General features: G+C 39.3%; 1 protein-coding gene across 1 annotated transcript; it reads left to right on the top strand.

The window, feature by feature from the left end:
* Positions 1–283: 283 nt before the first annotated feature.
* Positions 284–19,331, top strand: PPIL4 (peptidylprolyl isomerase like 4). Its single transcript, XM_050315315.1, is given in 14 exon segments — positions 284–310; positions 313–357; positions 858–925; positions 1,012–1,076; positions 2,332–2,449; positions 4,362–4,504; positions 4,857–4,953; positions 6,401–6,517; positions 7,552–7,676; positions 9,983–10,049; positions 10,636–10,747; positions 12,271–12,367; positions 12,977–13,115; positions 18,897–19,331. Coding segments are annotated over 14 exon segments (1,440 nt in total). The 5' UTR covers positions 284–288; the 3' UTR covers positions 19,122–19,331.
* Positions 19,332–23,182: the final 3,851 nt, after the last annotated feature.

Here is a 23,182-nt window from a genome sequence, read left to right as displayed (position 1 = left end):
ATCACCATCGGAGGTGTTTAAGGAAAGACTGGATGTGGCACTCAGTGCTGTGACAAGGTTGACAAGGTGGTGTTAGGTGGTCACAGTTTGGACTCGATGATCTTAGAGGTCGTTTCCGACCCACTTCATTCCGTGATTCTGTGTGAAGGTACACAAAGATCATACATCTTACATCGAAGATAACTTCGACACGTTCCACATTTTCCCACACCCGCGCCCTCGCGCCCGCGGAGGCCTCCACGCCGGCAGAGGGCGCGGCAGCCGGGCCGGCGGGGCCGGGCGGCGGCCATGGCGGTGCTGCTGGAGACCACGGTGGGGATCTGGTCATCGACCTGTACACGGAGGAGCGGCCCCGCGGTACGAGCCGGCCCCGCCGGCACGGGGTTCGCCCCTGTCCGCCACCGGCACCGGGCTGGCCCCTGTCCCCTGCTGGTACCGCGTCCCTCCTGCGCGGGCAGGTGGCGGCCCCGAGCGGGACAGCGGCCGGGCTGGGCGCCACTGGGGCGGGCGGGGGGATGCAGGCTGCGCTTGCGGCTACAAATGTAATGTATTCTAAATCAAAGGGCTGCTGTGGTCTTCTTTCTTAGGTGTCTGAAAAGAAACGGAGGGAAAATCAAGTGTGTTTCTGTATAACTAGCCGTGCTTAGGGTTCTTCGAGTCGCTAGAGATGGGCTGCAGGAAGGGAGGAAATGTTACCTCTGCTTAGAGCATTTCAGCGTTTATACATTGCACTCCGATAAGTCTCGACATAGTCTGCTCCAAAAACACTTTTCTACGCATTAAACTGAATATCTGTTGTATCTATTCTTCCTGTATCTGGAGTTTCCTTTAGTAAATGTTGATACAATTTCTTACAGCTTGTCTGAATTTCCTGAAGCTCTGCAAAGTCAAGTACTACAACTATTGTCTTATTTATAATGTACAGGTGAGGATTCTCAATTCCTTTTTTTTGTTGTTGATTTAAAATCACAAACACGAAAGCAGTATCTAATGTATTCTGCTTTGTGACAGAGGGATTTTATTATACAAACTGGAGACCCCATGGGAACTGGCCGTGGAGGGGAATCCATATTTTGGTAAGTATTTATGTATCAACGTGATATATGTATGTGTGTGTATAACATATTTATCAGCAATGAATTGTATAGGAAAATAGGGGCTCCAGTTTGATAATCTTCAACTCTCTTGAGGCAGAATTACGGGTGGGGAGTAAAAATGTTGATGCGTAAGCTTCTTTGGTTGTCATACCTTTTTAATTTCTACACTGCCTTTGGCCATTCACTTTTTTTTTCCTGGATGTTATTCTATCTTTGACCTTAGAAGTGGAGTCACAACTAACAACTTGTACATACATTTCTGTTTGTTTAAAAACTAGCAAATAACTGTAGTTTGAGAAGTATCATAACTAAGTGCTCTGTAGAAGGCAAAATCATTAGCAGTTTGTTACTACTTTTATTTTTGTAATAAAACATAGTTAATTGAGCATGAGCGAAACATTGAGGCTATACTTGATTTCCTCTGTGTATAAGAAAGTAATCCCTTGACTCTAAAAATGTATTTGAGTTAATTTTAGTCATGTTGAATGTGTATAAGGAAATCGCTTTTCTTTTTAAGACATTTTCAGTGGTCATGCTGACAAAAGTTGAAGAAATCATCCAAACAACTAGGATGGAAGTTAGCAAAATGTGTATGTTCTATATGATTCCTTTGAAATTGTTATTAAAAGTAGAATTAAAATTGCAGAGCAGAACTAATTATAAAGTGCTGGGGAACACAATATATGGAGATAAATAGTTCAGTTTGAACAGAGACAGTGTTGCTCGACTAGTGTTGGCTTTTGTAAGTCAGTCTGTCAGAGCCTCTTAAATACAAAACCCTGAACCCATGGATCCACAAATCCTCACTTTGTGGTCCTGGAAGCAGTATAACTGTGCTAAGCAGATGCAAGTCTAGGAAGATAAACTTACCAGACTTGAGCTCTCTGCACAGAATTGGATCAAGTTTATTTTGATATTCTTCTCTGTTACAAGTCTTCTGAGACTTATTGCTATGGCAGGTAGGGAAGTGCAGTGTGATGAGAGTGTGTGAGATCCTGTCCTGCTGCTAGCATGGAGAATGGCAGTTTGTCTTTTCTGCCTGTTCATTATCGCTGAAGTCCACAAAATCTGGTTTTCTGTTTTTCTTGGAAGAGACATTTTTGTATATTCTGGGTTTGTTTGAAGGCCAATGAAAAAATTTTTGAGATGTCTTATTTACTGTTTTACAGCATTTCATTAGCTCACTTTTAAAAATTCCTTTTTCTTGTAACGAATTTGTTATATATATTTTCAGTCAACTGTATGGTGATCAAGCTAGATTTTTTGAGGCAGAGAAGGTGCCAAGAATCAAGCATAAGAAGAAAGGAACTGTGTCAATGGTGAACAATGGCAGTGATCAGCACGGATCACAGGTCCGTATTCAGTGTTGGTACATGTCTGAGTAACTAAATGAAAATTCCATGAGTTTACAAAAGCAACACAACAATGATAGTGTCATCTCAATAGCATCATCTTGTAATATGGTCAAAAGACGTGAAAAACCACCCATAGGTAAAAATTTTTCATAGGATTTCTGGTCCCAATGGGTATTTTATTACAGACAAGAAAGAAATTAAAATGCTCAGATTCAAATCCTGTCCTAGATTAGTTTTATTTGTTAGCACTCAGTCCTCTATTTTTTTCTTTATTTATTCCTGTTACTACTGTGATGGGATTTTGCTAATGTATAAAATGTTTAGGAAAAAAATCTGTAGTTAAATGGAAGGGAAAAGTAAGGAAACTTGTGTTTGAAATCACCTTGAAATTTTCTGGTTATGACTTCATGTTAGTTTGGAAACTGAGATCATACCAGTTTCTTCTGTACTGTTACATAAAAGTGTGCATTAATAATGCAGTAAGTTTACAGTTTTACCCCACTGCTGGTATAAAACAGTTTTTGAAAGTGTTGATGTACCCTTTGTTGTTCATTGTTCACCTGCATTTTTGCTGTAGGTAGTGTTTTTTACATTTTTTAAAAGGTTTTTTGAATAGAATGCTATTGTTTCTAAATTATTATTTTAGGTCCATTGTCACTTTTATAAATTAAAATTACTCACTCGTAATAACCATATGTTGTAATTTTTAAAAATAAAAGTTTTTAATAATTGAAGAACAGTTGAGAAAAAAGCATGGATTTATTCCAACTAGAGCTTGTAATATATTCAGTTAATTTTGCTGCTTCCTTGCATCATATGTATAAAATTGTTTGGGTGGGGAGTTTAGGAAAAAGAGGTGATACTTGTGTTTATATTTAAGATGCAGCCTGCTAGTGTATGTACAGGCATATGGGAATGACTGCAGTTCCAAGGAACTTTATTGCAGCTTCTTCCTTGGGAAAGAAAAATTCTGGAAAGGGATTACATGGAGTTGCCTTACAAGTATAGTGTAGCTTAGTGTAACCTATACCAAATACTAGCCAGTTTTGGCTATGTTGCAGAGAGAATGAGGAGATGTTACCAGTCAGATAGTAAAGCGTGGGTGTAATAGTTGTGTTCTGTTACTTGTGTGTATCTGCCTCTTCCTCCCTCATTCATTACTAAGTGCCGTCCGTCTGTAATTTGTTACCAAGTGCTCAGTTGGTATCCTTTTCCAGAGTTTCAGTTTTTGCCCTAAAGTGAAAGACCTGATTTGTGTAAAGATACATTTCGGTGCCAGTTGATCTAACTCAGTGCTACTGTGTGCTAGATCTTCTCTCAATGCTACTGCATCCTGTTTTTCAGGAGAGAAGGGTTTGTGGGAAGGAGGGAAAAAGGTCTGGGTAGAATTAGGTGAAGTAGAACTGTGGAAGTTTTTGCCAAATTAATGAAAATGCACCTGCTGAGTGCTGCTTGTTGAACAGGTGATTAGAGCTCAGCTCCCAGCTCATTGCTGCCTGGAGGGGTAGCGTTATTCTTCCTGCCTTCTCCCTTTGATTAACTATGGTGCTTTACTGATCTTGCTCAAGAAACCTACCCAGCAGGTAGCTGTCTGCTCTTCTTCTGCCTGTCTGACTTTCTGCCAGATGGCTGAGTCAAACCAACTCACAAAAGGATCCAGAGAGACGGAGCTGAAAGCTCGTGCAGAGGGAGACTTGTGTGAGAGAACCTCTCTTCCTCAGGCAGTGGCTGTGAGCTGTAGGTTGGCTCACAGTGCTCCCAGAGCTGATGGAAGAAGACTAATCTTCCGCAAAAATCAGAAAGAATTTTTTTCCCATCAATTCAGTGAAGAGTCGTCCCTCTGCTAAGGTGAAAAAAACACCCTGAATTTTGGTATTCATTGTTACTGGTTTTGTGTCTTCTTTTATAGTTTCTTATTACTACAGGGGAAAACCTGGATTACCTTGATGGTGTACATACAGTATTTGGAGAAGTGACAGAAGGCATGGATGTATTGAAGACAATTAATGAAACCTTTGTAGATAAGGACTTTATCCCTTATCAAGATATCAGGTGTGACTACTTTTAACTTCACTTTTTGAGGAATACATTTTAATTAAATAAATTAATCTTTTTTTGAAACTAGATGAATATTTTGAAGTCAGGTGACCTGTACATGCTGTCTTAGACATTTTTTTTTATTCTAGTAATATTGGTAAAATAAGCAAGTACTAAATAAACAAGTATGTATATATTCAACTATACCGCCCTTGCAGAAGCGTCAGTACTAGAATTTACAAGCATACAGTATATTTGGCTGTTTGGGATATAACTGAGAATTAGCAGGGCCGACTTGCTGTTACTTGGGTAAAGGGGGTTTTATTTGCATGTAACCGATGCTGATCTTGATTTTGTTCTCTGTAAGGATAAATCACACAGTAATTTTAGATGATCCGTTTGATGATCCCCCTGGCTTGGTTGTTCCTGATCGCTCACCAGAACCTACGAAGGAACAGCTCGATGTGAGTGCTCATGATATCTTCTCGGGGAAGAGTTGGAAGAAATAATTAAATAAATTTATCTCTAGCAGTGTCCAGCACGGACTTAGCCAAAATAAGAATTCAGTCTTTTAAGGCTTTGTCTGTCGAATCCATTTCCTAAAAGAACTACACGTTTTTTCACACAGGAGGAGAAGAGGTGCTCTTCTGCTGTGCATCTTGAGTTCTGATATGTCAAATGCTTGTCAGTCATCTGAAGCTATTGCTGTGTTGAATCAAATACAGCTGCTTAGTCTTTCAAGAAAATGTTAGAAGCATGACTTGGGTGCTCTCCCATGTGGCTCTGGTGGAGTTAGGTTTGAAAGCTGTATTTTAGATTTCTATTTGCAGTGTAGATAAGCAGAACATTCAGAATATTCACCTTTGATATTACTTGTTTTCTGTATACTCTGGTAGAAGACAAAATATAACATTTACTATTATTAAAGTAGTTACCACTATTTTCCTTCTAACTGTGAAATAGTCTGTGTTTCCGTGGAAGTAATCGTGGTCATTCTTTGAGTTATATATGCTAACATGCATACTGTTCTGGGCTATTTGTTCAAACAGAAAGAATTTTCTAAAAGATAATTGGAGTAGTAAGTAATTCACTCACAGTATGCAGTTATGGAAGTTATATGTGAGATTATCTGCTTGCATGGAAACAGTTTTTTCAAGCAATGAATAAATTGACTAGAGAGAATATTGTTTATTCTCAAACTTAATACATATAATTACGAGATCGGAAGGAGGCTTTCATAGTGCACCTGCACTGTGGTTAGTCTCTGATGTGCCTTCAGGTACATTAAATGGTATATGGAGTTTAATAGCTCACTGCCATAACTGTGTAGAGATTTGAAAACTTTTACTTAGTTTTCTTTTTCATAGCCTTTCTGAAGATACACCTTTTGGTGTCTCTAAGAGGGAGAGCATTCTAGAGATGCTGATGAGGAGAAAAATTAAACCTCAAATCCTATCTAGGTATAGGTGTATATAGAAATAAAATTCTTATTTTGCTATATTCTGTTTAATATTTGAGTCTTACTAGACATCACAGGTACTTCAGTGTTCCTTATCTTCATTTCTGGTAGGAGCTATCTGAATTAGAAATGAACTGACACTTGTGATGAGCTGTTGAGTATGAGTGGGAGTATAAAAGAATTTAGAATACCTAACTGAATATGGTCTAGACTGGTCCTAAAACGTCATACATAGTTCACAGTACCTGAAATACAAGGATAACATCTTCTCTCTCTTTAATCTAAGTGGGAAGAACAGAATGAAAGTCCAGTTCTGCAGAGCATTAAGTTCTGCTTAAGCATTTTCATGTCTTGGGGTGTGAGGGGAGAGATCATACAAGTAATATTTGGAAAGTAAGAAAGAATTTTTGGCCATGACTTGGTAATAAATAGCTTTTTCCTTAATTTTTCAGAGTGGCAGAATAGGAGCAGATGAAGAAATTGATGACATGAAAGGACGGTCTGCAGATGAAATAGAAGAAGTTCAAGCAGAAAAAGAAGCAAAAACTCGTGCCATTCTTCTGGAAATGGTGAAAATCCTCCTACATTTACCTTGCAGATGTTATTCCAGTGTGCACATGTTATTAAGTCTAGAAGAATGTGTAATACTTATCTTGAAATTGCTTATCTTTTGATGATGTCATGTTTCAGAATCTGTGCTATCAAATGTCTGTGGTACAATGAAGAGGATTGAGTGTGAGCACTGCATGTGGTTTTTTGATAAAACTGGTGATACTTCACTTTCAAAGCCAGGATTAAAAGTGGGGCAGTGGAGGCTTTGTAAAAACTTACTAGAAATGCATCCAGTTAAAAAACATAACATATATAACATGCTGCTGAGTATCTGTAATCCTGGGAAACGTTTAGGATGTGTGGGAGAGAGCTGAGCTAATTTGTGATAATCTCTTCCCAGCACATAGAGTGGCATTGAGGTTGCATTGTTCATATCTGTAATGGCAGTCTTCCTCCCGTGGAATTAGTTGAATTTAACACTGATTAGCTCTGTGTTAACTCTCCTTCTTAAATATAGTGTTTGGTAATTGCTGGCAGTTGTAATCTCAGTAGTAACAAAAACTGTGAATAAACTTTGGAGTCTTTTTTAAGGGAAAAATTTAAAAAAAAAATACACACTGTTGAAGAATGAGTGAATCCATCTCACTCCTTTGCAACTACCAAATTCAAATTTATGGTGAATAGTTCACAGCAGAGACTAATTCCAAAGTCAAGCCCCAGATATGGCCACAATGTTGCAGAAAACTTGTAGGAGGAAAAGAAGTGCTTTTAGAACTCTCTGTTATGTATGAACAGGAAAGGCAAAGTAGAAAGCATTTGTCAACTTTGATGAAGTCCCAGCGGTGGAATTGCAAATAGATAATAATTTTTAGGTGCTATGGAAAGCATTTTTTTGTGGCACTGAGCAGGAAAAATAATTTAATTTTTGATTTTGTGATAGGAAAGACTTTTTTTTTTTTGAGATCCTACACAAGATGTGTTGCCAATATGCTGTGCTGCCTGTAAAGAGCTTTAGGCAAAAGTGATGAACATCCTTCTCTGTATGCCACAGGTGGGAGACTTACCAGATGCAGATGTCAAGCCACCAGAAAATGTGCTGTTTGTTTGTAAGCTGAATCCTGTGACCACAGGTGAAGACCTGGAGATAATATTTTCACGATTTGGTCCCATTAAAAGGTAAATATGGTAAAATAAAAGAGAAAACCTTCTTCACTGAAATTGAACCTGATTCCTCCCAGTCTGTTTAGGTTTGACTGTTAAGGAGTAGTCTGGTGTCTCATGAGATTTATGCTGTGTTCAGATAGAGACCACCACAACAGAGATGCAAAGACAGATCTAGCTAGGTGTGTATCCTGTCCCAGCAGTGGTTTTAAGTGAAATCCTAGGGAAGTGTAGGAACAAAAAAAAACATACGATACTTTTCCCTGCCCCCTGTCCTCTCTACTCCTTTCAGCAGTTTTTATCTCACATGCTGCATGAGCTGTATACAGTCTCTGAGTTTGTCTTCTCCGTGGGAATATTTATGGTTTGGGATAAAACAGCAAACATTTCTGGCATCTGATACACTCATTGTAAGGTGTTCCTCATGCCTGCTGCCTTTTTCAGTTTTGAACTTGGCTTCTGATAGTTTCAGTTGATTCCTCCTAGTACTGCTATCAAAAGATATGACGGGCAGTGAAGTCTACTTTCCTACACCTCTCTGTCCTATACCCTAAAGTAATTTTTTCCCTTGCTAAGAGCACTAGCCTACATACTCTTGCTTTGTAGTAGAGATTTCCTTACCTTGTTTCTCTTTTCTTGACTTTTTTCTGTTCTTTTATTTTCATTTCAAGATGAGAAAACCAGAACTATACATATTATTGAAGAAATTGTAGATAGGCAGTGGCACAGTGCTGGTCTCTGCATTGTTCTCAATTCCTTTTCTAGTGAATACTAAAGCTGGGGTTTTTTGTTGGCGTTTTCCTTTTTTATAATGCACAGTTATGATTCCACCCTTGCTCATCTTATAGCATTTATCTACATCATATGAACATCATTTGCTGTCTTGTTGGTCTTGTAAGGACTTTCTGCAATTTCTCCAGGTTTTATTTTTGCTTCCTTTAACAATTTAGTATCATCAGCGCTGTTTAGTATCATCAGCAAACTTTGAAATCAGTTTGCTCTTACCTGACCTTTTGCACGTTTATCAGTGCAAAGATGTTCCTTATGTCCTTTTCCCCAAAAGCCTTTGGTTCAGGAGTTTATTGGAATATCCAGAGGGATGCAGAAGACTGCATCAAATGCATCATCATCATCATGCATAAGCATATTGACTCTTTCAGAGCATTTCACACAGGTTATATTCAGGTGGTCCTGAGCAGACCCTATGTATTCAGACACACACTAAGTCTGTTCTGCTTTGAGTTTCTACCAGTTTGCGTGGTACTGGCACACAGGCCTGCAGACACCCAGATCCTAAACTAGATTGTCCAGGGGGAAAAAGGGGGTGGTGAAATGGGCATTATGTGCAGCTCTTACAACTCCAGCATGATGTCTGTAGGTCCTCGGGATTTATTTTTTTTCCTCTATCACTTTGTTCACTACCTCTTCTGCAGTCCTCCCTCTTTGAGATAGATTCTCTGAATAATCCACAGAGGAGCATTCTTGCACAAACCGTCCTGTCGCCTTCCTTGCTGATGGCTGCTGCCAAGAATGTCTATAACTTCTCTGAACAGCCTTGTATTCTGGTTTCTTCTTCTCCCCCCCCTTTTTTTCTTCTTCTTTTGACCTTGATCATCTTTTTCATTGTGTATCCTAATCCTGATTTGTCATTTCCTCAGTCCATGTGGGGAGGTCTTACATTACTAAGTCTCACCTTAATGCCACATTTCCTGCCCTTGTTGTCTGTCTGTCCTCCTTCAGCATCCTGTAGTCAGAATTCTCATGTCAAGTACAAGAGTTGGGTAATAGTGATGCAATATTGTATTGTTCCCATTTTACATCTACTGATTGAATACGTTTGGGCATCTTATTTTTGCTCTGTGAACTACCTGATGAAAAGATGGCTGCTAAAGAGATGCTTGCTAAGAGGAGAAAGTTTGTCACATGGTATCTATTTAAACTTTGCTTAAAATGACTGAGAAAACAGAATGTGAAATTTCTTGTCTTAGATTAGTGAAATGCAAAAAATTAATGACAAACAGTAATATTGGAAAATATATTTTGTTTCATTAATTAGAAATTCATCTCTATTTCTACACAAATGGTAGCCGCTTGTGAATTAAGTGTAATTACTCAAGTAATGTCACATGCATTTTTTCTGTGCAGACACCCCCACATCAGTTGGAGGTCTCATAAGCAAATCTTGTAACGCCTTCGAGGTGTTTTGATTTTGCAATTTTTTTTTATTTGAACTGTTACTGTCCCTTTTAAGTAGTGCTTTCCTATCCTATGATTTTTGCTTCAACAGCATTGACATTTTTAATTCTGTATCAATTTTTCAGCTGTGAAGTGATTCGAGACTGGAAGACTGGTGAATCTCTTTGTTATGCTTTCATTGAGTTTGAAAAGGTATGGGGGTTTTTTTAGGTATACTAAGTGTAGATTCTGCTTATAAAAGTTCATTTCTGGTATACTTCCATTAAGGAAAAACACTGACATCTTCAAGTGTGGGGTAGCTAATACAATATGTAATACAGTAGTGTCCTGTACTGGGCTTGTGAATGATGCTTACTGTATCAACATGCTGCTCTTGCTGTGAGATTGATAGTGATAGTTTTCTGGGTGGTGCATAGCTTGGTATGTGGTAACCTGTCTAATCTGTGAGGAAAATCCTGGAAAAGTGTTCTCACTTTAGCCTACTTATGTACTTAAAATGGAGCTTTTTTAAGTTGTCCTGTTTTCTTATTTTTCTGAATGTATTTCATGTGCCAAATATGTAACTGGAATGGCAAATTTTTAAAATGGTGGATTGAACTAAAGAATTGGAGTTTGAAATGCTGACGTTCAGAGAAAGCATAAATATTGCTTTTGAAATGGTACAATGCAAGAACTGGTATGCTGTAGGCACTTTTAGAAAGAAGTGTGTGCCATTAAGCAGTTGAATATTCCTGTGAAATAATCATGACTCAAGGTATTCTCGTAATGTTAATATCAGGAGGAAGACTGTGAGAAAGCCTACTTCAAAATGGACAATGTGCTGATAGATGACAGACGGATACATGTGGATTTTAGCCAGTCTGTTGCAAAGATTAAATGGAAAGGAAAAGGTAGGCACATTTGCAATACTTTGATCCTCGTAACTTAGTAAGCCATGACTTCAAAACTAAGCATTATGTAAAGAGTTAAGAGTTTAAATCATCTCATCTTCAGGGATATAAATTTTCCTGGTACTGTAATGAATGGAACAACACAGTCGTTAGCTCTTCTTTTCATTTGTTTTGTAAGAGTAGAAGGGTTTACAACTGTGCTATGTTACCATTACATTGCCATGGATTACCTTTTTTTATCCACTTTGCCACTAAAACATGTTTTTCCTCTCAAGCTTTGGCTATGATATTTTTTGATATTACTTATTAGCAAACTAATATGGCAGTACATTGTTACTTTCTGGTTTCTTTTCTTTATTCAGTGTATGACAGTCAGGTATATATAAGAAAAAGTCAGTATTCAGGCCAGGGATTTCTGCTCTTCACCACCAGTAGGTCAAACATACTGCCTAGCAGGTTGTATGTTATGAAAATCCAAGGTCAGGTGTTTGAGGATGTTTTGGGAGGAAAAGGATGGAGAAGGAGATGGATGCAGTGGTTATTTTGTTGCTGGGGAATGAAGAAAACACTGGACTTGGAGAGGTGACTGTGCGTTGCAGTGATGGCATTCTTGTGTGTCTTCTCCTAAAAATGCAGTAAGCCCTAGGTTGTTAGCATATAATTTCTACATGTAGGGTTCTGGTCATGAACACTGAGGTATTAGAACTTGTCCTGCACAGAGCAGAGCAGACTCTGTAGTCTATCTATACCATCTGCTTCAGTGCATCCCTATACTAACTGACCGTGTGGAAAACTTTTTCTGGGTAGATTAGGTCTAAATTGTTCAAAATATTGAAAAGCTAACTATGTTGTCGTCTCGTGCTTAGATGGTACCTAAAAAATGACCTAGGGGAGGTACTGTCCTTCCTTGGGAGGCCGTTTCTGGCCCAGCCAGCGAATGTTGCAGTTCTCGGTGTGGCCATGAGGTGGCAGCACGTTCGTTCCTCTGTGAGCTGGTACTTCCGGTGAATAGATGGAAGCGGGAATCTGTCGTGCCCCTCTTTAAATCCAGACGTGACCAGGGTTTTTTTTATATATTTTTCCATTTGAATTACTGAGCTGTAGCTGTCTCAGAGGCTTCTCTTTGTGCAGACCAGAGAAAAAGGTCAGTTAATAATGAGAACAGTCTGTGGGCTTTCATGGTAACAGAGTTTTAAGTAGTGTGACACGTGATCCCTAAATGTGGCTAAGCCAGTTGCTGAATTCTGCTTTGTGATCCTCTTCATATGTTGTCTCCACTAGACATGAATGAGGAGAAAGCCATATGTTGCTTAATGGTATCGGCAAGCAAGAGGAGGACAGAACATCACAGCTTGTCCCACTTTCCTACTTTGTAACCGAAATGTCAGGTTTTTTTCTGGAACTGCATCCTGCTATGCATCTCTGTATGGTTACGAAGAGCTCTTCTTCAGAACTTAATAATAGTTGTATGTCTTGGTTGTGTTTTTAGCTGTAATGAGTTGATTATATTTTCCTGTGAACAGGTGGGCGTTATACCAAGGACGATTTCAAAGAGTATGAGAAGGAACGTGACAAACCTTCAAAACTTGCTCTGAAAGAGAAGGTAAAACCAAAGCAAGAGTATCCTTTTCTGGTCAGAGATGCTTTTTGAATTGAGTACAGTTTATGAAAGCAGCCTGGAAAAGACTCCTTAATTTTCAAGCTTGCCAAATGGATGTTTTGCTGCTGCTTCATATAACCAACCACTTAATGTTTGAGATAAAATTAAGCATTTTGTGCTTTTCACTTGGTAGCTTTGCTGAATGTAGTTAATATGCTCTTTCACTTCCATGTTGTGTGCAGATAAATGTTCCAAGTCTGCAGCCCTGGAATGACATATGGCATAACAGAGTTTTAAGTAGTTTCAGAAGGGATATTCTGCAACCAGAATGAAACCAAAGTAGTAACTCAATCATTCTCTGAGATTATACTTGGCTTGTGGTAAACATGAGAGAAAATAAACCCATAGCTTGTTCAGATATCCACAGGTAGACAAAAAAGGAGAACTGGGACCTGGCTGAATTGTTTGACAGGACAGAATTCAGTGAACAACCCTGTTCTGACTGAAATACATTTTAAGTCTTGGTAAATGCTTGTCTGATAAGCAGGGATTTGTTTGCTTCACGAGCTGTTGTGTTCTGCTATTTATTGATATTAAATAACAGATCTGTCCTTAACCAACACCATCAGTGCCAAGTATGACCTTGTGCTGGATGAGGATGTAGAAGAGTCTCAAACAAGTCACTTGCACTTGGCTAAAAAACAAAAAAAGAAAAAGCACTACCACTCTGAAGATGATGATGACGACAAGAGGACCAAAAAATCTAAGGTACTTAGCTCTTCATGCACTAACTTTATACCTGTTCACTGGTTTCCTCCTAAAAGAAACCAGGAAAAAAAAGTCTGATATTGAATGAGGACATGGCATGCAAAGTCCCTTAAAATACAGCAGTTGTGAACCTACAGAAGGCTGATGTTAATATATGATTATAAAAGAGGCTTTCCAAATCCTTCTCAACTTTTGCAGCTTGGTATATCTAGGTGACTTTTCATCAAAACATCCTGAAGAGGCAGTGTAGCCTTTCATAAAGTAGGAGATCTTGAGCACTTTGTACCTGTTGTTCACATATTCCCAGTCATAAACTAGTAGTTAATCATATTTCATGACTGTAGACCATTTTTCATTTTCTTGCCAGACCATCATATGTTGACTTTCTCCCATATGGAAAAAACCCTGATCTCTTTGCTTTTTTTTTTTTTTTTTTTCCCCTTAACTGTTTTGGAAGCATTTCTGTAAAAAATCTGTGTGTGGGTTTGCTTGCATCCATACTGTGCAAGCACATGATACTGTAAGGTTGGGGCTGCGGAGGAAATCATCAGGAGACACTAGTTCTGTTTTTCATTAGTTCTACTGCAGCCTGTCAGGACAGCATTCTCACATTTCTGTGAACTTGGGATAGTCAAGACTTTGGTGTTCTGTGGAAACAACGTCTGCAATGATAAATTAGAGGGTTGAACCATCATGGAAGTGTAAGCATTAGGGAGAATTAAGCTGAAAAAAGAAAAATACCCAAACCCTACTATTTTAAAAGGGCAAGCTTTATGAGTGAGAACAAAGCTGTCTTCTACCAACTTTGTAGAAAGTGGTAAGGTTTCAGCCACAGTAAATAAAGCAATTGTCCTGTCATGAGTTTTGAGTACTGCTGTAAGTTGTGTGTACGCAGAGCAGTCACGATTCTGTTGTTCTGTTACATCACTACTTCTGTGATGCTTAAAAATAACTTTTTTCATGAACATTAGTAATTAAATTCTTTCAGTGCCGCCAGTCAGACCTATTGCTCATTCATGGACAAAGTCTTTTTTGTCACTGTGTATTAATTGTGTCAGGGTCCCTTGGGTGGAGGGGAGGCACCTGTTCAGATAACTGAAGTCTCAGCTGGAGCATGTACAGACAAGAGGTCTGGATTACTGTTGGTTTAAACTTCCTCCTGTCTTTTTGGCTGATCAACACTGTCGCTTCAGCATTCTTGAAACGGGTATTTCTGGCAGGAATCTTTGTTCTCGATGGTTCAGAAATTACACCATGTTCTCTCAGCAGAGAACATTTAAAAATCATTTAGAATTCTCCACCCCTGCAAATGGCACAACAAGTACCAGCAGCAATGTAAGGGGTTAATCTCTGTCATAATTGTTCCAAGGGGATCTGAGACTTCATAGCACAAAAACATGAATGAGGACAGATGGATTCCTGGTGCCTTTTCCAGGTACTGGAAGAGAATATTTTCTAGTGCTTCACTGTATGATCTGTTCTATGTGTATGTGTATCTTTTTGTGATTTAGTCACCTGCTCCTAGTGTGGTTTGTTCCTGTAGTCTCTGCTGCTGTATTCTGGTATTTCTTTCCCATGGCTTTCTTCTCTCATACTCACCTTTAACCAGTTTGCTGTAAATAGCTTAGCTTTCTTATGCCCAAAATCACTGATGACAAGCATCATGGTTCCCTCTTGGAGTTGTGAAAATGAATTTCTGGGAGGAACATTTCTCTCTGGATTTGAGTATTCTTATTAGTGTGTAGTGTATAATATGTACATACTGAGCACTATGTACTCACTCTCACATAGAGATTCAGTAAGTGTCTTGGCCTTTCCAGTGAAATCTGCAGCCAGCTTAGCTGAGAAATCCTGTTTGACAATTTAATTTTTTTTTTATTATTTATAATTTGGTCCTAATCTGTGGAACTCGTACCAGAGCAGGGGAAGGAAGCATGTTCCTGAGGCAGAGTATGTTCAATGTGAATACTGAGGCTGGCACAGAGGGTAACAGTATGGAACCTTTTGTGAATGGTAGCATTTTTAGTATAGGCAAACAAAGCATTCTCCCTTAACCCTATTTTGTAAATCATAGAATATATTTGAAGTAAGAACTTTAAAACAAAACAACAGCAGGCCTCCCACAACTAATTGGCCAAAGATCACAATAGCCAATGCTTCATACAGAAAGGTCTACCCTGAGTCCTTAGTGTGGCAGAGATTTTAATTGAGATCAGGGGCTTATAGTGGGAAGTTCTGGCAACTGGAATTGCAGTTTGTGCTATGAACTCCAGCTATGACTTGAAGGGGTTTATTTTCTGAATAGTTTCCATGATGTTAGGTTGTTTTTCTGTTCTCTTGCTGGTGATTTTTTTTTCTTTAGAATATTTTGACTCATCCCTTTCTTAGTCTGACTCCTGTTTCCTGAGTCTTCAGTAGTGTTGATGTTTTAAGAATATATTTTTGAATCTTGTGCTGTTTGACTTGATTCCAGTGGGTAGAAGAGGTAGGGTGTTGTGGCTTGCTTTTAGTAGGTAACAGGATGTGGGTCTGGGGCAGGAGGCTGGACTACCATGTGGGTTTGTGAATAGGATTTGGTAGTTTTTTTGAATACAGGTCATGCTTCTGCTTGAGATCTGTATTACAACTGCATTCCCCTTACAGTTTTTTCTGTGTGTTTTCTCTTGGATTTTATTTTTTAAGATAACTGGATCTGTGAGAAATATGACCTATCCAATGGATTTTTGTGCAACATAAGGGCTTCCTGACTTTCAGATTTCTGTACTGCATGGTTTCAACAGAGATAGTGATTTTTCTGGTTTTAATTTCCTGCTCTTACTGTGTTTTGCATACTGTTCCTTTTAGATTCAGGGTCAAGTTTGATCAAAATATTCCCTCTGAAAAGGCTGTCTCTATTTGTTTGCTCCTTTTAACTAGTGTGCTTATAAGTGGTGTGCTTAATGTATGTAGAGGTGGCATATGTATTCTGCTTTTGTGGTCATAGTATTTCTAGCTGATTTACCTGCAGGTTCTGTTTAGGAAGTGACTACTTTTGGCAAAGTCAGCCATGAACTTCCAGAGAAGTGTCTTTTCCTCTTTTCTTATTTCCTTCCTCAAACAACCCAGCCTGGTGCTGGATCAAGAATTGGGGTGATCATCACTTAGTCATTAGTCATTGACTGATGAGAGGCTGTGATCCTGTATTAAGAAAGCTAAACTTCAGCAATAGGAGAGAACCTGTTTTTAAGTAGGAATCTTTTTCTTCCTCTTCAAAACAGCATGGTTTTGACTTAGGGCATAAAGGATTTGATATCAAAATAATATTGTTTTTAGTAATTTAGAGTGTTTAAAAAACTGACCTTTTTCTATGGCAAAGACTTTAAAATGTAAAGTCTTATTTAAGAGGTAATGCAGCTTGTGTTGGTGGTGGACTAAGATGCAATTCATTCTGTTAGTTCAGACTACTACACCGTGTTTGTAGTAGCTACTTTGGTGACTTTTTTGTGTCCCTTTCAGACTTGCTCTGTACACTGTGGGGTCAGTACACATATACCTTAAATGCTTCTATGAAGGTCACTGAGCTTGGCTAACTCAATGCTTATTAGACTTCTTTAATCCTTTCAGCAAGTTGCTCTTTCTATGACATTCAACACGGCCTATTTGTCTGCAGCTTCAAGTGTTCACTAACCTGTTCCCTGCCCTGACTTGGCCAGTAGCCTGCCTTCAGTGCTGACAGGGTAGATTTTTCAACTGAGCCCTTTCTGCCTGTTTCCCATGTGCTGGGAGGTGACTCCACAACAAATCAGGTAGAAGGCAGCCATACACAAAGCCCACCACTTGTTTATCTGGCCAATATTGTCATGTTCCTCTGTACTGCACCCACCGGCATGTCCATCTTCTGATGTCCGCCTTCTGATGTTCTTGCCACATAGGGGCTGGAAACTTGATGTCTTGTTCAAACATATGGAGAGTGAGGTTTTTTGGGTAGAAGAGTAATATGGCTGTGCATCGTTTTGATGGACAAAGTTTTTATAAATAGCTCAAAGCACCACTGAGTCTTTTTGGTGGATTCAGATTTTAACGTCTTTACTGAAATAAGTTTGCCATTAAAGACGTGGAGTAGGCACTTGGCCACTCATGAGATTACTGTACCCAGCAGTAGGAGAATTTTTTTGTAATAGATCAAACCTGTGATTATTGATATGTGTGTTTATCCAGGGGGTTTATGTTGCTTATTGTAACCCTAGTATTTCAGCATTATCTATGTAATTCTAAAAGTGATGATTGCTCTGGGAACCATCTTGATCCCTGGCTTTCTGCTTAAAAAGTATTCGGAGTTTTTTCATTGTTCTTTTAAATAAATAAAGTTCACTTGTTTGTACATGGAGTATAGGTTTCAGCCACACAATTGTGGGTGCTACTGTCATGGTGCATATTTAGGAAAATCATATCTGAAACGAGGAAAGAAACACTGTGTAATTTAATGCAGACATTTTTCATAGTTCATCATGATCTGTGCTTAGTGTTGTCATTCAAATTCCATAAATTGGTATCTGTCTGCTAGAGCATATAGAGCATACTGAACTTTCAGGTCATCAGTCATACCTTCAAAACAAAAGTGTCTGCCACCTTTTAACAGCAAGATGTGTGTGTATCTTTCTGCAGGATTCTGAAACTCCCTCTTTTATTTTGTTTCACGGTATATCTTAATTGAATAATAAGAACAAACTGGTTTTTAGCAGTGTTTTGTATTAATAACATCTTTAGAGCTCCTTGAAAAGGAATGTCTACTTCCTAAGTGATCTGTATCTTTTTACTTTTAAACCTGCTACAATGCCATGGCCCGTACAGGTGTTGGTGTCTCCACATAGTAATTCTCGTGTGTGCTGTGCCATAATGTTGTCAGTATAACGTTTCAGGCTTGAGTGATTAGACTGTCTTTCTTAACTACAGTCTCAGTGGTTTCATGCTGCCTAGTGCAACATGTGGAGCAGTCGTTCTACTGACAGCAGTTCCTCCTTTTGTTACCTAATCTTTTTTTCTCTCCAGAGCAAATCTGTTCTGAGCACTGAGCCCGCTCAGTCAGCATTCTCAGTGACAACATGAAGAAATCTAGGAAAGTTCAAAATTTCCTCATTTTTGGATCCCTGAACTTGCAGCTTTTTTTTTCCCAGGAGTTTTTATGCGTGTTTAAGCACCGTTACCACTTGTAGTAAATAATGTTGGTCTCTCCTCTTTAGGTGTCCGTGTGTTGTTGGTCTCCGTAATGGTGTCATTCATTTTGCTGAAGCCTAGAATTTAGGCCGTTAAGAATTATTACAGGCACGTCTTAAAAAATGTTCTGCATCTGCATAGCACTGGTTCAAGCCTGTGGGGCTTGAACCAAGACTTATGATGGAAACACTTGCATTGGATACTTACATTCAAAATCCAAATCTAGCTTAGGAGCTTGTGTGATGCTTGTGAAGAGTTTAATAATATCTATCTGAGTGGAATCCCTGATACAATCTGTTGTTGCTAATGCTCCTTAGGAAATACATGGAGAAGCACTCCTGACAGCCCTGCATTTTTCCATACGCGCTGACAAAAGCTGTAAACTTATCTTCTTTGTATGGTTTCAGTAGGGTTTTTCTCGTGTTATCTTTCTCAAGTCATCATGGATGTGAATCTATTTCAGGTAGTACCAGCCCTAGCTAAGGAACCAACTATGCTTGACGCTTCTGTAGTTCTCTTCACTCTTCATGCCTTTGTATATTTTCCCATTTTGTCTGTAACTGCATATCTGTCCAATTCCTTTAACAGGATTCTGATCGAAAACATGAGGGAGAGCGCTGTAGAGAGAGGATGAAGAGTGAGAAGAAAGACCGGCATCGGAGTCGCAGCCGTTCTCAGGAGAGAGATTACACTTACAGCAAACAGAAAGACAAATACAAAGAAGACTTCCGAGTAAGAGACTGGGATAAAAAAGCAGACAGAAGCAGAAGTCCTAAGAAATCAAAAGACAAAGAGAGGTCCAGGTACAGATGAAGGATGAGGAAAAGAAAGAGGGGGACTAAAATATGTTTTCTTCCAGTATTTCCAGCATTCTGTCAAATGGATGTACAGTTACTGGATTAAAACCAGTTGCCTCCTGTTGGCAGCCCAACTTCATAATTCTATGAATGCCCAGTGTATGACTGTCGGGGTAAGCTGTGATTCCAAAACCGTGGTTTCAATAAAGTATTTTATGTTAGTTAATTGGTCTGAATCTCTGGTAAGGAATGTTGTCTAAAGCTTTTTGGAAACATAAGCATGCACTAACAAGTGAATTGCCCTTCTCCACTGTGGGAGGATTTGCATGACGTACTTCCTTTCTTCAAGGAGGTTGTTTTTACCTTTCTGCACTTTCAGGTGTCATGGTAATGAGTGTAATAGAAGACCTGGGGAGAGAGAAGTGTGCTGTGCACAGCCCTTCCAGAAAGTGGGCAGATACCATTTGTATATGACTACTTAAAACTCTTTCCTTCCTTTAAAAGTAAGGGCTTTTGCTTGGCTTAGTCCCACCATCTCCATGTGCTGCCACCGCTGTGCAGCAGTGGTTGAAGGCACTGAAGTGCTGCTGCGCTGCAGATTTGACAAGGATGTGGAGCCTCTAACTTAACAGCGCAAAGAGTTTCAGCAGGCATTTGTAGCCTCAGCTAGCCCCCAGCCCTATGTGGGACATACAGAACTTCTGATATTTAGAAACAAACACCCTATTTCAGGTGAATGTGCTCACTTTTCTGCAGCAGAAATGGCTTTTTTTTCCTTGCAAAAGGTAAATGCTTAAGAACTGAACCTTATATATGAATAGCGTATGGAAGTAAATAGTCAACTTGCATCAGTGGTCAAAGAATCTTCAGAATAAAGGGTTAAGAAATCAGTACCTCCAGAAGGTTTCAAGTTTCTGATTTCCAGTATTCCTTAGTGCTTTTAAAAATATACCCAGTGTCTTCAGATTGACGAGATTACCCGTTTATATTTTTGAGGAAACTTTCAAACGTGGTTGTTCAAAAGTAAGGTGATATTAATAGGTGATTAAATGACAGCGTGAGAGCTCCCAATTTGAAGGCAAGTACTTAATTTTAGGACTGCATTTCTAGGCTAGTCTGCTAACACTGGAGGGATCGCAGTTCCCCTGGCACACACATGAATGGCCGAGCACTCTGGATTAGGTGGGATTTACTGCTACGGTCATTGGAAATTATGGTTATGTGCATGTGGTTTTTCTGCAAATGGCACAGACAAGCTGTATGGTCAGCTGAAACCACAAACATTTCCTGCTGTTGCTGGCATTCAGAGGTGTTGGAGTGGACAGGGCTTTTTATTATCTGGGAGGTGAAGAGTTGACTTGTTCTAATCTAATAAGAGTTCACACTTCCCTATCCTCATTTCCTTTTCGTCAGTGCTATCTCCAACCTCAGTTTCAGTATTGACCTTTAGTGTTTTGTGGTAGTTAGGAAACAGAATGAAAAACACCCCACCTTCCTCTATAATGTTGAGAAATAACATTGAAATGTTGCAGCAGAAACATCAACTTGTACACTTCGACATAGCTGAGGCCTGTTTGAAGGGGAACTCTTCATGCTTTGGGCTTTTTGTTCAGAGGTTAAAGACTTAAACAGCTCCTCAGAGTTTTCTACTGGCTTCCTTTACCTGCAACAGCTTAAAAATAGGATGTAGACTCTAAACTGTTGTATTCTGTGGATAAAAGGAAGTTGGAGACCTATTTTGATAACATGTATTGTAGTTACTGTAGTTTTCTTTCTCTCTCTTGAGCTTGAGTCCAAGACTTGAAGTGTTCTTGACCGAAACCGTGTTATGAATGGGGCGTAGTCTTAAAGCACTAAAGGCAAGTGGGAGAGGGGCAGGGTTTTGCAACAGAGATCTCTCTGTAATCCCATGGGCATCATACAAGTCAGTAGAAGTAGCATAAAGATTGTGTACAAGTGGTTGGCGTTACAGGATGGATGACACAGTAAACAGTTACCCAAAAACATCCATGATAACGCTGTGCTGCTTCTGGTGTGGGCTCTGCCTGGTGGCTCTCGGCCCTCTTGCTGATGGCTTCCTGTTTATTTTCTCAAAGAGCATGAGTGTGTTTGTGAAACTTACCTCAGTTGTGCTCCATGTGGCTTTGGGAGCTGGCAACACATAAGCATTCTTCATCAAAATCCTGTTTTGGCACGATGGTTTGGCGTGTTGGCTCTTCCTTTGGGATATGTGCTGGAAGAGTTGTTCTGCACAGCCCCATGCATGGATGGAAGAGTGTGCCATGTGCCTTTGTTTCTGTGATGCCAAGAATCTGTACTCTGTAGGTAAAGCTGTACCTGCTTCCTTCCGCTTGTCCAAAAAAACCCCAAATCAAACCAAATAAGCCCTAATAACCACCCAAACAAAAAAAACAAACCCCAAACCAAAACAAATCCCCCCCATTAGTTATTTAGAGAGGCATTTAAAAACTTTCAAGAAGTTCAGAATAATTTCTGAATCAGTTGCTGCTCTTATCTTTGTTCATCTCACCCTCCTGTAGCGTGATTTTTTTCATGTAAAACTTGTGCTTTATTGACCACAGGATTACAGGCTTTGCTTATAAGATTCCTAGAGCACGGGTAATTCTCCTTTTGTAACCAGTCACCTGCTGCATACATAGGGGTAGCACAAGCATTTTGAAAAATGTTAAATGAGAGATTTATGTGACAACTTGCTACAGGGCAGTATTTCTGTGTAAAACTCTTGGTCTGGTTACTGATACAAAGTGCTTTTTCTCAGTGAGCAAGCCACTATCGAATTGGTTAAACGTAGTAGGTGTGTTAAAAGGTGTCAGTAAACCATATCAAGGTTTAAGTCTTCCAAGCATGACATAAATTACTGAAGCTGAAAGACAGCTCCAAGAGCTTTCTGAAATCTTAAGCTGAACAAGCAGTAAACTTTTAAACTTGAAACTTGTTTGGGACTTTCTGATTGTAAAAGGTACTTTCTTGTTATAAGCCCAGTGGAAAACACTTGAGTAATAGCTGTATCTTGTTATATAAAAGGCAGAGGAAAATTAGATATTTTAGGCAAAACCAAGTTGGGATCCTGCTACATCAGATCTTATGATGGGGTTGTAATTTTCCAAGAAGTTATCGTTGTTTTTGTTGAAATATTGTTGAAATGAGTTCTCCCTGTTTTTTGTTCTGCCTATTCCCTGGTCAGATGGAGTGCTCACCACAATGGCGTAGTTTTAGGGAGATAGGAAAGGCAGTTGTTTTGGCAAAAGTACCTCTTCTAAAGATAGTGGCTCTCTACCAGCCTGAATACAGGATTGCCCATCAATAACTGAGCTGTCACTCTAGTAGGAGCTGTTAAGTTAGTGATGTAGATGTTTGGGGTAAAAAACTGTCTCCAAGTCAAAATTTCCAGTGTCTCCAACAGCACTGGCAGCAAACAGCTGCCAACAGTTCACTGCATTGTCAGCAAACATCTAGACTTTGTCTAAGTGTGCAAAACCCCTATTTAAAATTGGGAGCATAGCTAGTACTGTGTAACAGTTGAATACAGGGAGCTTGGCTTGAGGGTCTGACCCAGCCCTTCCTTGAAGGCACTAGGGAAATATTCTTGCTTGAGGCAGGATAAGGAATGTATTAGTTCCAGAGCTATTTAAAATATTCCTGGCAATAGACCTGCATTTGATTTAGCACTTGCTTTATCTCAACTGTCTTATGCTGGTTAGGGGCTAAAGAATTTTCACTGTGATACTATGGCCACATACACTTGTTTGATTTTCCCAGCAGGTGGAGTTTTACAGATGAGGAAGATGGTGATAAGGCTTTTCTCTTGAGATGATGCAATAATGTCTGTTTCCTTTAGCAAAGCAAATAGCTCACTGGCTTGTGCAGACCAAAACACCTGAGGTGTTCCGCAGTACCAGTTTCAAGAGAGTGTTTTTTTCATACTGAAGTCTAACACCATCAGGAAAGTGGTTTTGCACAGGAAGCCACCTTGAAAGTCATGCTTGGTCCTCTACGTAGCATCCAGGAGCTGCCACAAAAAGCTGTCCCACTTTGAGATTGGTAGTGATTCTCTCT

The sequence above is a fragment of the Myiozetetes cayanensis genome, unplaced genomic scaffold (genome assembly GCF_022539395.1).
Source record: "Myiozetetes cayanensis isolate MyiCay16 unplaced genomic scaffold, myiCay2020 scf2-11, whole genome shotgun sequence".
NCBI lineage: Eukaryota > Metazoa > Chordata > Aves > Passeriformes > Tyrannidae > Myiozetetes > Myiozetetes cayanensis.
Note: the sequence above shows the minus strand (reverse complement) of the source record. Positions and strands in the feature narration are given on the sequence as shown.